At 40.0% G+C, this 20,546-nt stretch overlaps 1 protein-coding gene across 2 annotated transcripts in view; it reads left to right on the top strand.

The window, feature by feature from the left end:
- LOC127633755 (zinc metalloproteinase-disintegrin-like batroxstatin-1) overlaps positions 1-16,897 on the top strand; it is a 37,445-nt gene extending 20,548 nt beyond the window's left edge. Inside the window, exons 14-21 of one of the 2 annotated variants that reach the window (XM_052113038.1) lie at positions 718-913; positions 12,945-13,047; positions 13,519-13,690; positions 13,782-13,862; positions 13,970-14,054; positions 14,169-14,280; positions 15,674-15,830; positions 16,513-16,897. In XM_052113038.1, the coding sequence (XP_051968998.1) occupies positions 718-913; positions 12,945-13,047; positions 13,519-13,690; positions 13,782-13,862; positions 13,970-14,054; positions 14,169-14,280; positions 15,674-15,830; positions 16,513-16,569 (963 nt within the window). In that variant the 3' untranslated portion in view covers positions 16,570-16,897. Of the gene's footprint in view, positions 1-717; positions 914-12,944; positions 13,048-13,518; positions 13,691-13,781; positions 13,863-13,969; positions 14,055-14,168; positions 14,706-15,673; positions 15,831-16,512 lie in introns of those variants that run through there. The other variant, XR_007969255.1, reaches the window with a different exon arrangement.
- Positions 16,898-20,546: the final 3,649 nt, after the last annotated feature.

Here is a 20,546-nt window from a genome sequence, read left to right as displayed (position 1 = left end):
AGAAGTTTCGAATGTAAATATGACATGACATTTGGTACAGTCTAGTATGAAAGGTCAGAATGACCGCTATGGCCATTCTAGTAGTTATAGAATTCCGGTAGTTCTAGTGTTAAATGCAAGTACAAGTCTATTGCTTGATTAGTGTCCTTTGGAAGATCAAAGCGTGAATCAGCCATGACAGTATTACAAATGTCATAGACAGTATTGTCTTTGTATTGAAGGCCAAGTTAAAAATATATCTCTATAAATTCATGCGCATCCAGGCTCTCAGTATCTTTGAGTAAATGAATGATGGCAATGACGCAATCGGAAAAGAGCTATACACACACCGGAAACTGTAATGCGTGCGCACGCGAAACTTTCTCGTGCGCACGCGAAAGTCTCTTTGATTTTTTTTTTTGTTGCACAGGTCACTTCGGGGGCTCCATAGGGGGCTCTGTAGTTTTATAGGTTAAATAAAGCAAAATCCAATTCTTTTTGCTTACCCTGTGGAACCTGCTTACAAACCCCCTGGGGTAAATTTACCCTTGGTTGGGAATCACTGCTTTTGAATATTGTGGGGAGAATTACTTAGATATGGAACAAAATTATTGTTTTCTTATTAGAAAGTGCTTTTAGCCTTGTTAAAATAGGGGGAATTAAGAAACTACACATTACTTTTACTTTTTTTATGCTAACAGTAATTCTAATTATTTTTGTACTCTTTTGCCATGTCAGATCAAAACTGCTGGAAGTTTGTGTCGGGCATCTGTAAATGAGTGTGACCTTGCAGAGTACTGCACAGGTCTGTCAGAGCAGTGTCCAGACAATGATTTCAACATGAATGGAAAACCTTGCAGTTCAGGCCAGGGTTACTGCTACAATGGCCAGTGCCCCACTCACCTTCAACACTGCCAAAGACTCTGGGGAACTGGTAAGCTTGAGTTTATTCTGAGTCTTAAACATTTTCAACTAACTGTACTTTTATTTGTCAGTTAGGAAATAATTTTTACTTGATATTGAGAAAGTCCCCCTTGTGCAATCTAGGGTTAAAGGGAGGGCTGTAGTAGTGACTGAAGAGGTGGGCATAATGTGAATTTATTGAGGACCCCCATCCCCCAAACTTGATATTAAATAGCTCTTTAAATTAATACTCTTTTAATTAACAGTGAAATGGGTAACACTTTATACTTACTCTAATTAATGGTAACTTATGCACTTATATAGCGCCTTTTTAAAATTAACTGTATTCAAAGCACTTTACACTGTGACTCATTCACCCATTCACACACACACACACACTCTCACACTAATGGCGGCAGAGCTGCCATGCAAGGTGCTAGCCTGCCTTTGGGAGCAACTTGGGGTTCAGTGTCTTGCCCAAGGACACTTCAGCATGTGGAGTCATGTGGGCTGGGATTTGAACCACCAACCCTGCGATTATTGGCCGACCCGCTCTACCAACTGAGCCACAGACACCCCAATTAATAAACTAATACATAAATTTAGCAGACAACTTGTCATCTGCGAAGAAGAGCATAAAAAACTAGCATGGGTGCAGTGACACTCAGTATTTTCCCAAAGTTTTATATTTTTATTTAAAAGCATTCATATTTTCACTTTTAGCATCGAAGGAAATATTCTGCACAAATTATGGTAACTCCAGCACTCTGGCGCATCAGCATTTAATTGTAGATGCTAGAAATGTCCTACCCCTTATTGAAACGGAAAATATGATTTTTTTGAAAATATCCAGTTGTGTCTAAAATGTTCATTCTGATTGGTTGCTTAGCTGAGTCAGACTCTATCTGCTCATGCCTTAAATTGAGTTTAGCGCACCTGTGTGCCACTGCTCCGAGTGTGTTTAGAGAGAATCTGTGTACTCTTATTAAAAAAAATACAATAGTCACAGTTCACTCAAAGGTGCTGCAGAATCACCTCAGTATAATTAAAGGTTATGGGCAAAAATTCTCCTCGCTGTTCTGGCGGCCATACATATCATCACTCATTTTAGGTGGGTATGCGCAAAATCCATAGAAAGATAGGTGGGCATATGCATATGCCTGCGTATGCCCTAGACTACACTACTGGTTAAAGTGACAGTTCATCCTCATGTTGTTTAAAAATTGTATACATCTTTCTTTCATGGAACACAAAAGGAGATGTTAGGAAGAATGCGAGGGTTTTTTGAATGTACGCAACTTTTACCACTTTATGAGGAAATGTTTTTAGAAAATTGTGCTTTTCATGGAAATCTCAAATACTTTGCAATGAGAAGTTCTATAAAATTTGTCTGATTGAGCAAAACTGCTTTTCGCAGGCAGAGTTAATGTTGGATAGCTTGATATTTCAGCATGATGACACGGGAAATCGACATGTTGCTTTCAAGTCCAGTCTTGTCATTTTTATTTACTTTTCACAACACACATTGTTTCAAATCATGCTTCAACAGAAAATGAAACTGTAATATCTATAAAGTCTTTGAGTCATGATAAATATGATTGTAAATTGTGTAAAAAAATTAATTAATAAGTAATTAATAATTGTTTTTAGAAACCCAATGAGCATGCCGAATACGAATGTGGCAATTAACACAAAATAAGCGGGTGCTTAATGGAGAAAATAACCTTTGGAGAAACCATGCTCACTGTGGGGGCCAGTTCCCCTCTGGCTTAACAGTATGAATATAATTCCAATATTAGTTATTTGTGTGCATTTCAGGTCATGGTTTAAATTTAGTAAATTTAGTAAGTGTTAAATGCTAGTGTTTAATCAAAGATGTTGTACGAACTTTAAGATTAATGACTAATGTTTATGAAGTTCATCCACGAATAACTGAAGTTCACATAGATGCATTGTCCTTGTTAATTGGCAGATGTAGGCTTTTGTTTGCAGTTAATTGACAATCTATGTTTTTAATTTTAAGAGTGTAGTCCATCATTAGACCAAGGTGATGCAGGCAGAGATCAGTGAGGTGCAATGCAGTTCAACAGCAGGTCATTTCGGTGAGGTCCATCCTATGTCCAAGGTTCAGGCAATGGCATATGAAGTGTCCCATGTATTACAGTTAGAGTTGAAATAAGTTCATCCTATGTAGTCCATCATAGTAGACTGAAGTGATCTCTGGCTGGCACCGGCTGGAGATAGTCATCATCACTCAGCAACACATAGCAGTGGAGTCTGTCACCAAGCAAGGGAATGGAACTGGATCTGGATGGCTTTGGTAACCTATGAGTAACATATGAATCCTGAGGTTGAAACAGGGAAACTAATAGAAAAATATTAGTGTCGATGCCATTCAATTTATTGCAGAGTTATAGATTATGAAAACTGTTTCTGGTTCTAAAGAGTTGATGGAAAAATTAGGTGTATGCCTGGCTGAATAGATGAGTCTTCAGTCTAGACTTAAACTGAGTGAGTGTGTCTGAGTCCCGAACAGTGATTGGAAGACTATTCCATAGTTTAGAAGCCAAATAGGAAAGGGATCTACCTCCTTTTGTTTATTTTTATATTCTAAGCACTATTTACAGGCCAGAATTTTGCGATTGTAATGAACGCGTGCGTGATGGAATATAGCATGTTAGAAGGTCACTTAAGTACTACGGATCTAGACCATTCGAATGTTGTACGTAGTTAACATAATTTTTTAATTAATATGAAATTTAACAGGTAGCCTATGTAACAACAATAAAATAGGGCTAATATTATTATATTATTTGGTTCTAGCCAGCACTCTGGCTATTGCATTTTGATCCAACTAAAGTTTATATATTGAACAAGCAGGACATCCTCCCAGTAATGCATTACAATAATCTAGTCTTGAGGTCATGAACGCATTAATTAATTTTTCAGCATTAGCAACAGAGAGCATGTTTCGTTATTTAGCAATATTTCTGAGGTGGAAGAATGCTGTTCTAAAAACATTGGAAATTTGATTTTCAAAGGACAGATTGGTATCAAATATAAAACTTAAGTTCTTTGCTGTAGAAAATGATGTAACAGTACATTTATCGAGAGTCAAATTGTATTTTAGTGGAGAATGTCAAAGAGAAGCGAGGTGAGGGGGTCTAAGTTGATTGTTTGTGTGAGTTTATAGGTTTTTGGTCCAATAATTAGTACCTCAGTTTTGGCAGAATTGAGTAGAAGTTTCAATCCTGATTGGAGCATCCCTAATATTCAAGTTGACTGTGTTTCAAAAACTAATGTTGATGATTATTGGGCTGAGATCACAAAATGGAAAAAACAGGTAGACGGTGGATGGTAACATTTGAATATGAAGAAGACTTTGTTTCACTGTTTATATATTTATTTGTTTGTGGTTGAACTGAAAAAAGGTCTCAGTTTGGTTCTTTTTAAGAGTGCTCAAGAATGAAATCCACAGTAGCCTTTTTGCAGTTATAATCGCAATATATATATATAAGGATATTTCTGGCCATCCAATCTTTGATTTCATCGATACACTCTGCTAATTTGGAGAATTGTGAAATTTCATCGGGTTTCGGAAAAATATAAAGTTGGGTATTGTCGGCATAACAGTCAGAAACGTATTCCATGTTTTTTGATAATATCTCCCAGGGGAAGCATATATAAGGAGTAGAGCGGAGAAGTGCAGAGAAATGCAGCCGTGTTCAGATAATAAGAGCAAGTTTCTGTACTGTAATGGGACCTAAATCCCGAAATTGTTCATATATACCATTTCTCTGTAGAAATAAACATAGTTGGGAGAATACTACCTTTTCTAGTATTTTTGACATAAATGGGAGATTTGAAATCATTCTATAACTAGCCAATTCTCCAGGATCAAGCTGTGGCTTCTTAATAAGCGGTTTGATAACTGCCATTTTAAAGTTTCTTGGGACATTTTCAAAGGATAGTGAGGAGTTAATAATATTAAGAAGCAGTTCTGAGATTACAGGGAATACCTCTTTTAAGGGCTTAGTTGGTATTGGATCTAACGTACATGTTGTTGCTTTTGATGTTTCAATACATTTTGTTAGCTCTTCATAACCTATGACAGTGAAGGAAAATTATGAGCCACTGTTTTCTGAGGTTCTGTGACTAGGGCTGCACAATTAATCAAAATGAAATGAAAACCGCGATATGACCTTTTGCGATTATTAAATTGCACAGGCTGCGATTTAATTAAATAAATACTCTGCTCCCTTCAAAGTTTATTTGCGCTGCTCAGTCCAGTCTATATTAAGTTATAGCATTGTTAGTGTTTTCAGAGTGGTTCTGTGCTCTACAACTCCCTCTCATGCTTAGAGTAACAGAAGTGCTCTGAGTTCATTTCCGTTTGCTTATGTGCGCTAAACGCTTTATTTACACTAAACTGGTATGTCCTGCGTGAAGCCGTTTTTATTATTATCTGCGGTAGCAGCATCTCAGTCTCCGCAAGGCACAGGTATCATAATAATATCGCAGAATACAAGATGGGGTATAATTCAAGCATCTTTATTAAATGATTGTTGAGCAAACAGCATTAACAGTAACACCTGTAGAGTCCAGAAACTTGCACGTCTCCTGTCATTTGTTTTACTTATTACACTCCCCGCGGAAACAAGTGAAATCGGAACTAATATTACCAACATCCAACAAAATGAAAAGGAAGGAACATACATATAATAAATCTATATCAAATATTTAGTTACTATAATATAATGCATTGCTAAATTAAATATAATAAAATAATGAATATTAATAATTACATTAAATGGTGACAAACTAACCAAAATTGTCATTTTAAATCTAATTACACCAATGGGTTATCAGTTCAACTTCAGTTTGACATTAAACCTCATTCTTTAGGACTATCTTATATACAATAAAGAATAGTTTGTATAAGCCAACTAGTTTTTAAGGCCTAGAATAAAGAGTAACATTTATATTTTGTATATACAGAATTATTCAATCAACCAACATTATTTTTGACAGCAAAAACTAGGCAACAACTATGGTTTTACCAACAGGGAAATTGAGTTAACATTGACATTGAGCAGAAAGCTTACATATAACTAGTTTTGACAGCTGCTGATAAAAAGTTAAATGATCAGCATCGATTGGTGAGATGAAAATTGGAGATCGGTGTCAGATGTTAAAATCCTGATTGGAACATCCCTAATATTCAAGTTGACTGTGTTTCAAAAACTAATGTTGATGATTAGTGAGTTGAGATCCTGTCACAAAATGGAAAAAACAGGTACACGGTGGATGGTAACGTTTGGATATGAAGAAGACTTTGTTTCACTGTTTATATATTTATTTGTTTGTGGTTGAACTGAAAAAAAGTCTTAGTTTGGTTCTTTTTAAGAGGGCTCAAGTGTGAAATCCACAGTAGATCATGTGGAAAACATTACCATCATAATTGCAGTTCAAATCACAATCGCAATATTTTTCTAAATTATCGCAATATGACTTTTTGTCCAAATCGTGCAGCCCTAGCTGTGACAGATGATTGCATTATTACTGATTATTTTCATTTTATCAGTAAAGAAATTCATAAAGTCACTACTATTGTGCTGCGACAGAATATCTGGTTCAGTTGAGTATAAACACCTAGGGTTGTTGTGGTTATTTTCTATGAGTTTCATAAAATATACTGCCCTGGCAGTTTTTAGTGCTTGTCTGTAGCTATGGACACTATCCAGCCAGTAATCTACTATAAGCCTCATCACCATGATGAGCAGGGAAGGGGCCAGAGCACATTACAGATTCTGACAGAGTCTGACAATGTTTTTGCAAGTTCACACACCTTTTTATCATTATCTATATTGATCTCTGACTGGCAAAGCCTGACATCGTTTGTGCTGACATGAATAACAATTGTATAAAATCTACGTTTAGCATCAGCCAACACTTGTAAATTTGATCTGATGTCAGATGCCTGAGTCCCCGAAATGCAGTTAACAATAGTGTAAATAGGTGGGCTCTACAGCCAGTACCAAAGTGTGTGTGTCACTCGCTGGACTACCCGCATCCGAAACAGTATCTACCAGCTTTTCTTTCTCTCTGACCTCCACTAGTGTTTGGATGCGTGTCTATAACTCATTAACCTTCTCCGTCAGCCTAATTCCTTACATTTATAACATGTAAATCCCTCACTGCTGAAGGAAGAAGCTATAGTAAACATGTTGCATGCAATGCAGGAAGCAATAACATGAGTGGATGCCATGACTAGGTTTGCAGCGGTATACCGGTTTCATGGTATACCACGGTTTGAAAATTGACGGTTATCATACCATGTACATTTGCTTATCTACGGTATTGAGAAAAAATTGCAACCAGACCGAGAATCTCACATGCGCGTGCACATCTCCTTTATTCCTTGTCTGCCTGTCAGACTCGTCAACTTGCGACACACACACACGCAGCGGAGAAAATGTCAGAGAGAAGCGAGGCGAGGGGGTCTGACTTGAGTGTGTGTGTTTCTCAACTGGTCTATTCGGAATTAGTCGTGGACAGCAGGGAAAAAACAATGCATATGGTTCTCCCATTGAAGATATTTCGGCGGCCGCCCAAGTGATAGACTATTTAGGACTGCTGAGATTTAATGATAATCTCGCAAACAGCTAAAGCAGACATGGGCAATTTACAGACCGCTGGATCAGGCCCTCCACATAATTTAATGTGGCCCGCGGCTCATTTATCGTAAAAATGTTTGTTTTTTTCATTGGATATTTCAGTTAACATGCATTGGGACCTAACTTGTCTCTACAAGCATTTACCATGCTCAGGGTTGCCAGATAAGAGACGCAACACCGCCAGTTTGAGATTTATACTTGCGCAAATTGAAAATATTCTGCGTAATGTTATACTTATTTTGTGCAATCTGGCAACCACATACGCGAGTGCGCTTTTTCTACCTCTCACTTTCCCCTTTGAACAAACTATGCGATCTGTAGTGCAATATTCTGCTCAAGGAAAAGTGTTATACGGCTACTCTGTGTCCATTCTTCAGGCTGCTTGTGATGTTTGGTGCAACTAATTTTGCAGGTAAACCTTCTCAGTGATTAAATTAAATATAAAAGTAGATCTCACCATCATTGACACACAGAGGGGTAATCATTGACATGCGAGCAAAAGCAAGCCAGAGACGAATATGTATATGTATTTTTTATTTGTGCAATTTAGAAACGTTGAAGTCCCTTTGCACCTGTATGTTAAACTAACTCTTGCAGTAATCATATATCATAGTCATGCAGCTGGTGTTATTCAGTTGTGTGCTGATAGTCAAACCATCAAGGAGACCCGCATCATGGAATTAAACTCCCCCACTTTGTGACAAACATTCAAAGTTCTATAAAAACATTTTTTTTATTATTATTAAAACAGACCCCTGATGTAGAGAGTGTTAAATTGAATAATAAATTAACAGGGAAGTAGAGATGGTAAAGTAATTTATAAGCTCAGCCTTTATTCAGTTTTTTAATGCCTGATAGAAAAGTATCTACCTTTTGTAGAGCAATACAATCTTTTAGGCAATTGCAGAATAGTCTCACTAGTCACAGACACACTTCAGAATGTTGAGTACACAACTATTTCTGGGCTTAAAAGATACAAAAACCAAATCAATGCAGATCATTGTATTTCAAAGGTGGCCCCCCCATGCACTACTTAAACCCAATGTGGCCCCTTTACTAAAATAGTGGAAAATATTAATAATTACACACCATCACCTTTACCAATTAGTTTCAGGATTAGAGTAAAAGTAACTGTTATATTTTAACAAAATGTTATAGTTTCATATGAAATAATCGGTAGAATCTATTAGACATCTTTTTATATCAACAGTGGCAGTTGTAGTTAAAGTTTCAAGTTGTGTTTCAGCTAGTATTTATTTTTCATAAATACATTAATTTATTATTATTATTACTATTATTTAAGACTAGCACACTGACCTAACCATGGTAATGATGGTAGTGACTGTTATGTTTACCTTGTCTTGTTTCACTGTTGCCCTTTTGTTTGTCATTTTTGTCACTTTTGTTATTCCTTAGTTTTCACTTTTGTCACCCTTGTACCTCCATAGTCTTCCTGTCAGCCCTCGTGTTCACTGTTCATTGTTTTCACCTGCCCTCGTTTAGTTTCCCTTTGGTTTCTGTTTATCACTTTATCATCTTGTTTGAGTTCTGTTTGTTCATTGGTCCCTTTTTCCTATGTTCATGTATTTTAACCCTGGTTTTTGGTTCAGTCCTTGTCTATCGTTGAGTGTTGTTAGCTGGTATGTTTTTCCTTCCTGTGTGTTCAGCTTTATGTTTATTTCCCCATTGAGGGGTTTTCCTTTGTGTTTGTTTAACGAATAAAGTTAACTGCATTTGGATCCGCACCTCCTCGTCTGCCTCGCTGCTTACTCGTTACAGAACGATAGACCAAAATATGGATCCAGTGGTTATCTGGGCATGCTGCCGCCTCCTGGACCTGAAGCAAGGAAGCCGCCCGGTGGAGGAACACATTAGGGACTTCCTGTTCCTAGCGAGCGCCACCGACTATCCTGACTCCTCCCTGGTGGTTTTCTTCCAGGCTAGCCTGACCGGTTCGCTCCAGGAGCGGTTGCTGCCGGCGACGCGTGGCTGGATGCTCTGTGAATTCATGGAGGAGACACTTCTGGCATGCGGCTCACTGCTTACTGTGGAGGTGGTTGAGGATCCTGCCTCTCCTCCCACGGCGGTGGCCCTCCAGTCGTCCTTGGCTCATCCTCTTCCACCTGCCCCACCGGTCAGCGAGCTCGCCCCCACGCCTGTCACGGTGAGCGAACCTGTGCCCACGTCAGCCACGATCTGCGAGCCAGAGCCCACACCTGCCTTGGTCAGTGAGCCTGCACGGCCCACTTCATCTGCCCGGAGGAGGAACAGAAGACGGGCTTCCGCCTTCTGGCCAACGTCAGCCACGGTCAGCGAGCCTGTTCCCACGTCAGCCACGGTCAGCGAGCCGGCACCTACGCATATCACGGTGAGCGAGCCAACGCCTACGCACGTCACTGTGAGCGAGCCTGTCGCCCCTGAAGCCAAGAGCCAGTGCCAGTAGCCATGACCGTCCAAGAGCCAGTGCCAGTAGCCATGACCGTCCAAGAGCCAGTGCCAGTAGCCATGACCGTCCAAGAGCCAGTGCCAGTAGCCATGTCTGTCCAAGAACCAGTGCCAGTAGCCAGGACCGTCCAAGAGCCAGCGCCAGTGGTCGTGCCCGTCCTAGAGCCAGCGCCTCTCGAGCCTTCCAGGGCTCCTCCTCCCGAGCCTTCCAGGGCTCCGCCTCCCAAGTCTCAAGTCTCTCGAGTCTTCTAGGGCTCCTCCTCCCGAGCTTTCCAGAGCTCCGCCTACCGAGTTTCCCGAGCTTTCCAGAGCTCCGCCTTCCGAGTTTCCCGAGCTTTCCAGAGCTCCACCTTCCGAGTTTCCCGAGCTTTCCAGAGCTCCGCCTTCCGAGTTTCCCGAGCTTTCCAGAGCTCCGCCTTCCGAGCTTTCCAGAGCTCCGCCTTCCGAGTTTCCCGAGCTTTCCAGAGCTCCGCCCTCCGAGCTTCCCAGAGCTCCGCCCTCCGAGCTTCCCAGAGCTCCGCCCTCCGAGCTTCCCAGAGCTCCGCCCTCCGAGCTTCCCAGAGCTCCGCCTCTCGAGCCTTCCAGGGCTCCTCCTCCCGAGCCTCCCAGGGCTCCGCCTCTCAAGTCTCTTGAGCCTCTCGAGCCTTCCAGGGCTCCGTCTCTCAAGCCTTCCAGGGCTCCTCCTCCCGAGCCTCCTAGGGCTCCGTCTCTTAAGCCTCCCAAGCTTTCCAGAGCTCCTCCTCCCGAGCCTCCTGGGGCTCCGCCTCTCAAGCCCCTCGAGCATTCCAGGGCTCCATCTCTCAAGTCTCTCGAGTCTTCTAGGGCTCCGCCCCTCAAGCCTCTCGAGCCAACCAGGGCTCCGCCCCTCAAGCCTCTCGAGCCTTCCAGGGCTCCGCCTCCTATGGCTCAGCCTCCTACGGCTCCGCCTCCCGAGCCTCCCACGGCTCCGCCTCCCGAGCCTCCCACGGCTCTGCCTCCCGAGCCTCCTACGGCTCCGCCTCCCACGGCTCTGCCTCTCGAGCCTCCTACGGCTCAAACTTCCTCGGCTCCACCTCCGAAGCCTTCCAGCTCACCGCCTGAAGAACCTCCTACGGCGCCACCTCCCTCGGCCCCACCACAAGAGCCACCCTCGGCTCCTCCTCCTAAGCCCCCCACGGTCCTGCCTACGCCGCCTCCCCAGTCTTCTACGGCTCCGCCTCCGAAGTCCTCCTTGGCTCCGCCGGTCTCTATCTGGCGGCTACCACCCAGGTCCCCCAAACCTACCCACATCCCGTGGTCAACCCCCAGGCCTCCTGAACCTGTCCTTGCCCTGTGGCCCGCTCCCAGGCCTCCTGAGCCCGTCCTTGCTCTTGAGGCCAGCTCCCAGACCTCCTGAACCGGTCCTTGCCCCATGGCCATCTCCTAGGCAACCTAGATCGGCCTCTATCCTGTGGCCTCCTCCTAGGCCCCCTGAGCCGGTCCTTACCTTATGGCCAGCCACCGGGCCATCTAAACCTGTCCCTGCCCGGTCGATACCTCCCTGGCCCCCTAAACCTGACCCTTTGTGCCCTCGTGGACCGTCTCATTGCCCCTCGTTGCCCCCTTGGACTGCCTGTCTGCCCCTTGTTGCCCCCCTTGGACTTCCTGCCTGCCCTCTGTGCCCCTTGGACTGCCTTCTTGTTTTTGTACCCCCCCTGGTCTGCCTGTCTGCCCCTGGTGCCCTCATTGTGTTTTTTGTGGGTTTCCTGTCCTTTGTTTTTTGTCCCTTAGGATCGTCTGGAATCCGATCCTTTTGAGGGGGGCTCTGTTATGTTTACCTTGTCTTGTTTCACTGTTGCCCTTTTGTTTGTCATTTTTGTCACTTTTGTTATTCCTTAGTTTTCACTTTTGTCACCCTTGTACCTCCATAGTCTTCCTGTCAGCCCTCGTGTTCACTGTTCATTGTTTTCACCTGCCCTCATTTAGTTTCCCTTTGGTTTCTGTTTATCACCTTATCTTGTTTGAGTTCTGTTTGTTCATTGGTCCCTTTTTCCTATGTTCATGTATTTTAACCCTGGTTTTTGGTTCAGTCCTTGTCTATCGTTGAGTGTTGTTAGCTGGTATGTTTTCCCTTCCCGTGTGTTCAGCTTTATGTTTATTTCCCCATTGAGGGTTTTTCCTTTGTGTTTGTTTAACGAATAAAGTTAACTGCATTTGGATCCGCACATCCTCGTCTGCCTCGCTGCTTACTCGTTACAGTGACCTGCTTTTCAAGAAGTGAGAAAGGGCTTTACACCAAAATAAAATCTTCTACCAAAATAAAAGCACAATTTAAATGAAAAATGATTTACCACAGAAATACTGTAAATCACTACTAATAAATTTGTGTATATTATGTATTATTCAGTGTAATACTATTACTAATACTACTACTAATAATAAATCTATAGTAATTGTATTATATTTGATTAATATCTAACATCAGTGATGCTCTTTTATACGGTACACAGATTCTTTCTGGAATTTTTTTTTTATCGGACAGCCCCAGTGATTACCTTCCCTCTAGTGCTAATGAAAGCATGTTTTGTGAGGAACCTCTGAGACAAGGGTTCTAGAAAAACAGGAAATAATCACATTCACATAAAAAATGGTGAGCATGATTCTGAGGTTGAATTTTTGCTCTATAATTAAATATTTTCTCCACTGACAATTAGGTTTAGTGTTTGGTTCAGGTTAGGGGGAGATTTCACCCAGAAACAGGAGATCAAATGTGTTCATACTTTTAACAACACTTCTAGATTTGGACACTGGGGCAGTGGTTTCAATTTCGATATGCACAGGCCGATTTCAGGGGAAGAACTTTCGACCTACTGTTGCCAAATTCATCAGATCAGTCTGGATATTTTAGTATCCTGCAAGTCGATAATGGCTCATATTAACACAATATGTTTCCATTGTTTCTTTCTCTGATTATTTCATTAGGTGCCAAAGTGGCTTCTAAAGCATGTTTTAATCAAAACACAATTGGAAGAAACGATTCTCACTGTGGAAAGACCAAAGATGGCTACAGAGCCTGTACAAAAGAGTACGTTCAAAATTTTTCATCTAATTTCTGAAAATTGCTCACAAATGGACTTCTTCCAACATCAGTATTTGTCATACACCAATGTGAACTCATTAGTATTCAAAGATATTCATATTTTAAGTGTGGCTCTCACGTGTACAGTTTCGTTTGGATAGACACTGAAATGTGCAATATCAATGTATTGTCAGCATCTAAAACACAAACACTTTTATGTTTGGACAACTTCAGAGACATATGAAGGTTACACAAATACTTTGAGGTTCATAGATTATTGAATTTGTACATTTTTAAATTTGTGCATACAAGGGTTTAAGTTTTAGATGCCGTAAATACATTGAAACGTACATTTATTGTACATTTCAAACTGTATGTGTACACTTTCTTCACAAATATTTATGAATAGAAATAAGATCACCCTGGATACATTGGTATGTCCATGCTGACATATCTTGACTTTTTTTCCTCATCCAGAAACATGTTTTGTGGAAAGATATTTTGCTTTGGAGGAAATAACTACCCCATTACAGGTCAGAAAGCTGTCATAATAACAGGTATGGGACATATATGCAACATAGCCGGAGACCAGTCAGAGGAGGACATCCTCAGCATGGTGCCCACTGGCACAAATTGTGGACCCAATAAGGTAAGTGTGCGAGAATGCTGTTTATACTGTAACTGAAGGTATTTCTGACTCGTAGGAACAAATATGAAATCTTTTGGGTATATTTCAACAGGTTTGCTTTGATTATATGTGCCAAGACCTGAAAGTTTATGGCAGTAATGAAGACTGCTCATTAAAATGCAATGGTAGAGGGGTGAGACCAAATCTCCATTTCATTGCAACCAATGATAAAATGGTAGATTTTGATTTCATAACATGAAAAAGCCATGGTTGGAATTATATTATTCATAATTTTTGCAGATTTGTAATCAGAAAAAACAATGCCACTGTTACAATGGTTGGGCCCCTCCTTACTGTGATGTCAAATATTCAGAATTGCCTTCCGGTAAGCAAACACAAGATTGCTCTTTTTTTTGTATTATTGTTTATGTGATAAATGTGATAAACCTGTTGTAACCTTTTATTTTGACAAATTCTGCTCTTATTTCCAATGTTTTAGGAGGAGCGGCTAAGACTATTGGCATCTTAGCAGCACTTGCAATCGTTCTTCTTGCTGTAATAATTGGAGTAGTGGTTTATTGTAAAAAGAGAAAAACCATCGGGCACCAGACGTGAGTTGTTGGATTTGCCCAATTTGTCATGCAGCACTGAGTGCAGTATTGGTAGATGTTAAATATGGGGACTGGAAAAGTCATGGAGATGACAAGGGCTTTTTGAATAAAAAATCACGTGCTTGACTCCAGCCTGGTCTCCTAAGCAACCAAATTGGCCCGGTTGCTAGGGAGGGTAGAGGTTCATGGGTTAACCTCTTCGTGGTCACTATAATGTGGTTCTCACTCTCGGTGGGGCACGTGGTGAGTTGTGCATGGATGCCACAGAGAATAGCGTGAAGCCTCCACATGCGCTATGTCTCAGACAAGCCACGTGATAAGATGCGTGGATTGATGGTCTCAGACGCGGAGGTAACTGACATTCATCCACCACCACCTGGATTGAGGCGAGTCACTACACCACCACGAGAACTAAGAGCGCATTGGTAATTGGGCATTCCAAATTGGGGAGAAAACAAAAAAAAAAAACTCAAACGTGCTAACCTTTTCTGTGTACAGTTACATCCAAATTTACACACTTAATGCCAAAAGCCCTAAAACAGCCATAAAAATGACAATTTAACAACTTCACAGCTCATATAATTGATGAGTTTTAACTGAAGAATTTATTTAAGTGCTTTTATAAAATGATAAGATTCACATTTCTGCCGTTCAACCCTCCAAAAACTAGCCCCATTGACATCCATTGTGCCTCACTTTAACCTCTGTTTTTTATTTTATTTTTATTTTTTTAAAGATGGGATGACTATAAATAATGGTAATCAACATTATGCTACAAATGCTGCTTGAGCTTAACTTGAATTTTAGCACCACACAGTAGGCATTTAACTGCGGAACTGCCTTAATATCATTTTGCAAAAGGTCGCCATAGTCACATAATTTTCATGAGATCAGGCTCTTATTTTTAGTGGCACACACACACACACTAGTACACACGAGAACCAATGGATGTTTTGACATCACCATGCCGCACCATTTTATAACATCATGGTAATGTCAAGGACGTTTAATATAAAATGTTTTAGTTATTTCCAGCTCCAAAATATTTCAAGGTGAAGTGTGTAATTTCTGCACCACTAGTGCAACCAACTGAATTGCAAAACAAGGAATTTTTATAGCCACAGTGTTTAAAGTTTTTGAGGAAATTAACCTTCAAATGGCTTACTTATAGTTTTCTCTGCATATTTAACTGTGATATGAGAAAAATAAATTTACACAGGAAAAATTACACACTTCAGCTTTAATTGGCTAGGAATTACTTTTTGTGAGTGCAGTCTCTATATAATAAAATAAAATATTAATAAATTACAAGATAGTCATGGAAAGTCATTAGTCAAATTCTGTGGGAACCGTCTTTGAAAAGGAGTGTTCACATGTATCTGCATGTTTACAGGAAAACTTCATCTTCAGGACAGACCCTTCTTTATGAAAACAGCACTGCTAAGAGGGTCCGCCCTCAGATCAGCCTGCCCATATTCATGGAGACCACCGCAACTCAACCCTGCCTCCCTCTGACCGCTAGAGTGGCTCCAACCCATCCTGATCCCCCAGTTAGAACAACATTCATAATAATGTTGCCTATTTAATTCAATGATTGTGTTGGCAAAAATCCAAATTTAACAACAACAAAAAAGACTGCAGAGTTTGTAATAAAATATTAAATTTGAACATTTAAGGATTCAAATATTAGGCTTAAATTGTCACCTTTAATACCTTTTCATAACATACATTAAATAAGAAAGTCATTTTGTCTCTCTGCTGAAAACATGAACATTTTTATAAACGTTGCTTACAGCCCTCTAAACAGTCACCACCACAGCTACAGCAGGCTCTATTTATAAAAGATATCTATTTTATATCGATTGGTTTTTTGTTGTTGTTGTTGGTCAAAACAAATGCCATTTATGAAATTTCAGAGCACCTTCAAAAACATTTTCCCACTTTATTGTTTGAAAGTCTGCATGATCTCATTATTAACATGTGTAACACATTTTTGTATGAATGTTTTTTAAATATTAATATTAAATGTATTCACAGTATCTAAAACTAAGTGTGTTTACGGATGTACAGTTTTAGAGATATATTTTTAGCTATATCACCCAGCTCTACTTTGATATGATAAATGTAGCACCACACATAAATATCCTGTGTGTGTTTTGGAGCACCACAATATTAGATATTATAATATATCTCAAGTTCACCCATTAGTAATGTAGCGTTTACTTTTTCCAGGTGACAGGAGATACGGTGAAGATCCCGCTACGACCCCCCACCATTCCAAGAAGATGACCACATGTGAAATCATCATCTGACTCATTTCAACAAATTGCAATCCTGCTTGTTCACTTTTATATTCTGTGGGCTGCTGAATCCCACAGCACCTGTTTAACCATGCCTTTAAATGAATACCATTACAATGCTTGAAATCATGTGTCTGTTAAATGTCAGCTGCAAGAAATGTCATTGTACAAAATCTGTATATGTGGTTGGGAAATTTACCTACAGACCAAACTGCTTTATAATAAGTTTAATTTATTATATAGATTATTATGTAGATATGTATATATTTTATACTTAATAAAAGTTGTTTTTAAATTCATTGCATGCCTTAGTTTTAAATAACCTACCTAACTGGAATTGAAAGCTTTAGTAGTTTCATTTCTATTTTGACATATTTGTTATGTAGTGATATCTGCATCTAATTTTTAGTTAAAGCACAAAAAGCCAAAGGATATTGCATTTCAAAATAAAACTTTTCTTCCTACATTCTCACTAAAAATCCCTTTATTTTCCTGGCAACCACCCAAACCATAATTTCCACAAAATTAATCTATACTTTTATCTTAGAGAGTCAAAGAGTTTTTTTTTTGCATTTACAATTGAAAAGAGCCGCCTGACTCCTGGTTATTATAGTTTTGAGTTTTAAATGTAGTTTACTTTTTTTTATTTCATTACCAACATAAAATTTTTTCATTTAGTTTCAGTTTTTCAAGGAATAGTAGTTTTACATAGGTTACATTGAGGAACTTACAATGGAAGACTTGTAAAAGTAGTCAAATGAAGGTGTAAAAATTGGCTATAACTTTACACAGAAAAAATTTTAGCAAGTGATTTTATCACTTTAAAATCACGTTTTTATATTGTTTATGTCTTGTGGCTAAACTTTTTAAATGGTCTGTATTTTAAAGTTCAAAATGTTTTCCCATTCACTTCCATTGTAAATGCCTCACTGTAACCCAGAGAACCCAGAAGTATAGGAGGGGCACATTTTTCTCACGCTTTTCTTTACGTTTTTTGAGTAAACATGGCAAACAGCAAGTCAAGATAAGCACTAAGAAAACCAACTGTTTCTCCATCCAGTTGCACTGTCAGCCAAAGGCTCACACAAAGAACTTGAAGGCAGGATTTCCACTCTCAGGCACCACTATTCCCTGGAAGGGCTTAAGCACTAATGTCTAAACGCAATGTGACAAACTGGGTGCAAAAGACAAAATAAACTGTAAAAAAGTTGAGAAAGCTTTATAAAAAGCTTGCATTTTTAATTTTTGCTCAGTGTTAAAAAACAAAAAAGGGTTTTGTTATGCAGACTTCCGTTTCCTCTAAGAATCATGTGTTAACCCCCCAGAATACCAGTTGGATGGTCTGAATTAAGAAGCAGTGTAGGTGATCACTACTGTAACTTTGAAGAGGAAGTTCATTAAAGTAACTTTATCTTCAGTTAACTTTTACAGCAAGACATAATTTAATACACGAAATAAAGCTAAAACCATCTATTAATTCTTAACAATTAGTTACATGTCCTCATATGTCACCATGCTTAGATAAAACACACATACATTTAAGTGCAAGGGATTATGGGTATTGCCTCCAGACAAATCTCCAACTGGCATGCTCCGTAGCAGATGTAACTTTCAACTAGTAAGGTAACGGAGTAATCCATCATCCAGACAAAAATATTACTTAATATTTACATATCATAAATACATTATATAAAATAAGAAAATATTCCTTGTCAAATTATCAAGCTGAAGTAGCTGTTAAAGCACAATAGTGGCAATCAGTCAGGGGGAAATTTTCTGCCACGAACGGCTTCCTTAGTGATCAAACTGGACATGCTCAAAAGCCTGTAAGTTCTATTTTCAAGGCCAAAATTTCATTGTATGTTCTCACTGTTTATAATTTTAAGTTAATCATACTGAATTGCATAAAATGTAACAATTGATTTTTTAAGTAATCTCAACATTTTCTACAGAAGGAGAAAAGGAAGGTCAATAAGATTAGCCTCAGACAGTGCTCTTCACTCAAACAACAACATCTCTTACTTGAAAACTGTTATGAGGCACTGTCAGAACTGGCTTTATGGAGAAACTCTCTGCTTTCTCCACTCCACACTTTATCTTGTCAGGGGGTTTTGCTGTGCTAACTGAACTAGGTGCATCGTAGACTTGTGCCCCAGCCAAAGGAAAGCGGATCGGTCACATTATGGCGAAGTGCCATCTCCTATCAGACATTTTTGTATCGGTGTGTTTACCTACCCTTGTGGTGTGGTGGTGAGTTGAAACCAAGAAGCAATCATGTTCGCATAATCAGTAACTAGCGCAATTCAGAGGATGCATTTTCCCCCACTAACATTACGTTTTACGTCAATGATGTTTAGGTTTAGGTTTGCGGTTTGTGTTGGGGGTCCAGTTTATTAAATATGCATTACTCTTCGCTGTATTACAGTCTGTACATCTGAAAACAACTCGCTTCATAACTTGCTTTCGATGACCCTCCGTGGACATCACACCCGGAACAACAACAGTTTCCGCTTTGACCACTGGGGGTAGTGTTTTGCATTTCGGTAAGCACAGACTGATTTTAGCTAAAGAAAATGTAAACTTCTATTTCCAATTTCACTATGAGATCAGTCTGAGCACATCCTCGTCAACTCATACCGGCACCGCACTAACCAAAATGTAAACCCACCTGACCACCCTCAGCACAGAACCTGTACTCCCCACAGGATTCATGCACCAATACTCACTGACATCATCACCTGACTTGTTGGAGACTCAATAATAAGAGATGTTAAACATAAAGGATTAAAACTTTTTGTTTTGCTGGGAGAAAAGTATGAGACACCATTGATTGTCCCCTAGATCTTGAGGGGCAATCCAACAACAGACAATAATTGTGCAGGCTTAAATGACATTTCCAAACAGCAATCGGACATTTTGAAACTGTACACTCTGAACTCCACCTTAGTCAAAATACAAATATCAGGCCTAAATCAAATGGAGGTCTGGTCATTTCAGAAGGCTGCTAGGACTAAACCCTTGGCTAGCCTCAAATGTGCTGCACACTGTATGTTCTTCAACTTTAACATGATCTGGGAGCGAAGACAACATTTCTTTAAACATTGCTGGGACTCGGATGCTCACCTCCAACCTCCTCGACAGCATCGCTCACCTCTGATAACTTTCAGCACCGTTTAAAAGCCTGCTCTGGTCACCAGCACACCAGCATCCCTTGCTGGGGGACCAATCCCCAAAACACAACATAAGCTGGCCTTTTCAGCTGTGATGGCCTAAAGAAACTATAGAGGTCATCAAACTCATGTAACTTACTGTTACCCTCCTAGGCTTAATAAAGGTTTTCTTGATGATTTGGGGGAACTTGAATATGCTTTAATTACTGGAGATTACAATATTCCAATGGATGTACTCACTGATCCATTGACAGTCAACTTCACAAGGCTACTGAACTCTTTAGGTCTTGTTCAGCATGTATCTGCTCCACACATTAACAGGGCCATTCACTTCATACTGTGATTTTATTTGGTTTAACTATTAATGACCCTCAAATCGTTGATGTTGCCATATCTGGCCACTGTTTTGTCTTCTTCGAAATGTCAGCGTGTACCAACAGTGTGAGTGATAAGAGGACCATCTCTAAGCGTTATCTCACTGCTGATACTGCTGTAACCTTCACTGAGCTCAAATCATCTCACCCTCCTCTTACAAATTCCACCTTAGACACTCTAGTGGCCAGCTGTAGTCTCAGGCTGTGTGAATATTTTGACTCATTTGCCCCCTTAAAAACAAAGACTGTCTCTAGGACCTCTAAAGCCCCCTGGAAAAATAGTACCTCCACTGTAGGAAAGCAGAAAGGGAGTGGAATAGTACAATACAGTTCACCATGCTATCTATAAAAATAAGTTAAACATAATAAATAATGAACTGAGGTCTGCCAGAATATCTTTCTCAAGTTTCATTGAGAGTCAC

Source organism: Xyrauchen texanus, chromosome 40 (assembly GCF_025860055.1).
Source record: "Xyrauchen texanus isolate HMW12.3.18 chromosome 40, RBS_HiC_50CHRs, whole genome shotgun sequence".
Lineage (NCBI taxonomy): Eukaryota > Metazoa > Chordata > Actinopteri > Cypriniformes > Catostomidae > Xyrauchen > Xyrauchen texanus.
This window is presented reverse-complemented; position numbering and strand designations above follow the sequence as displayed.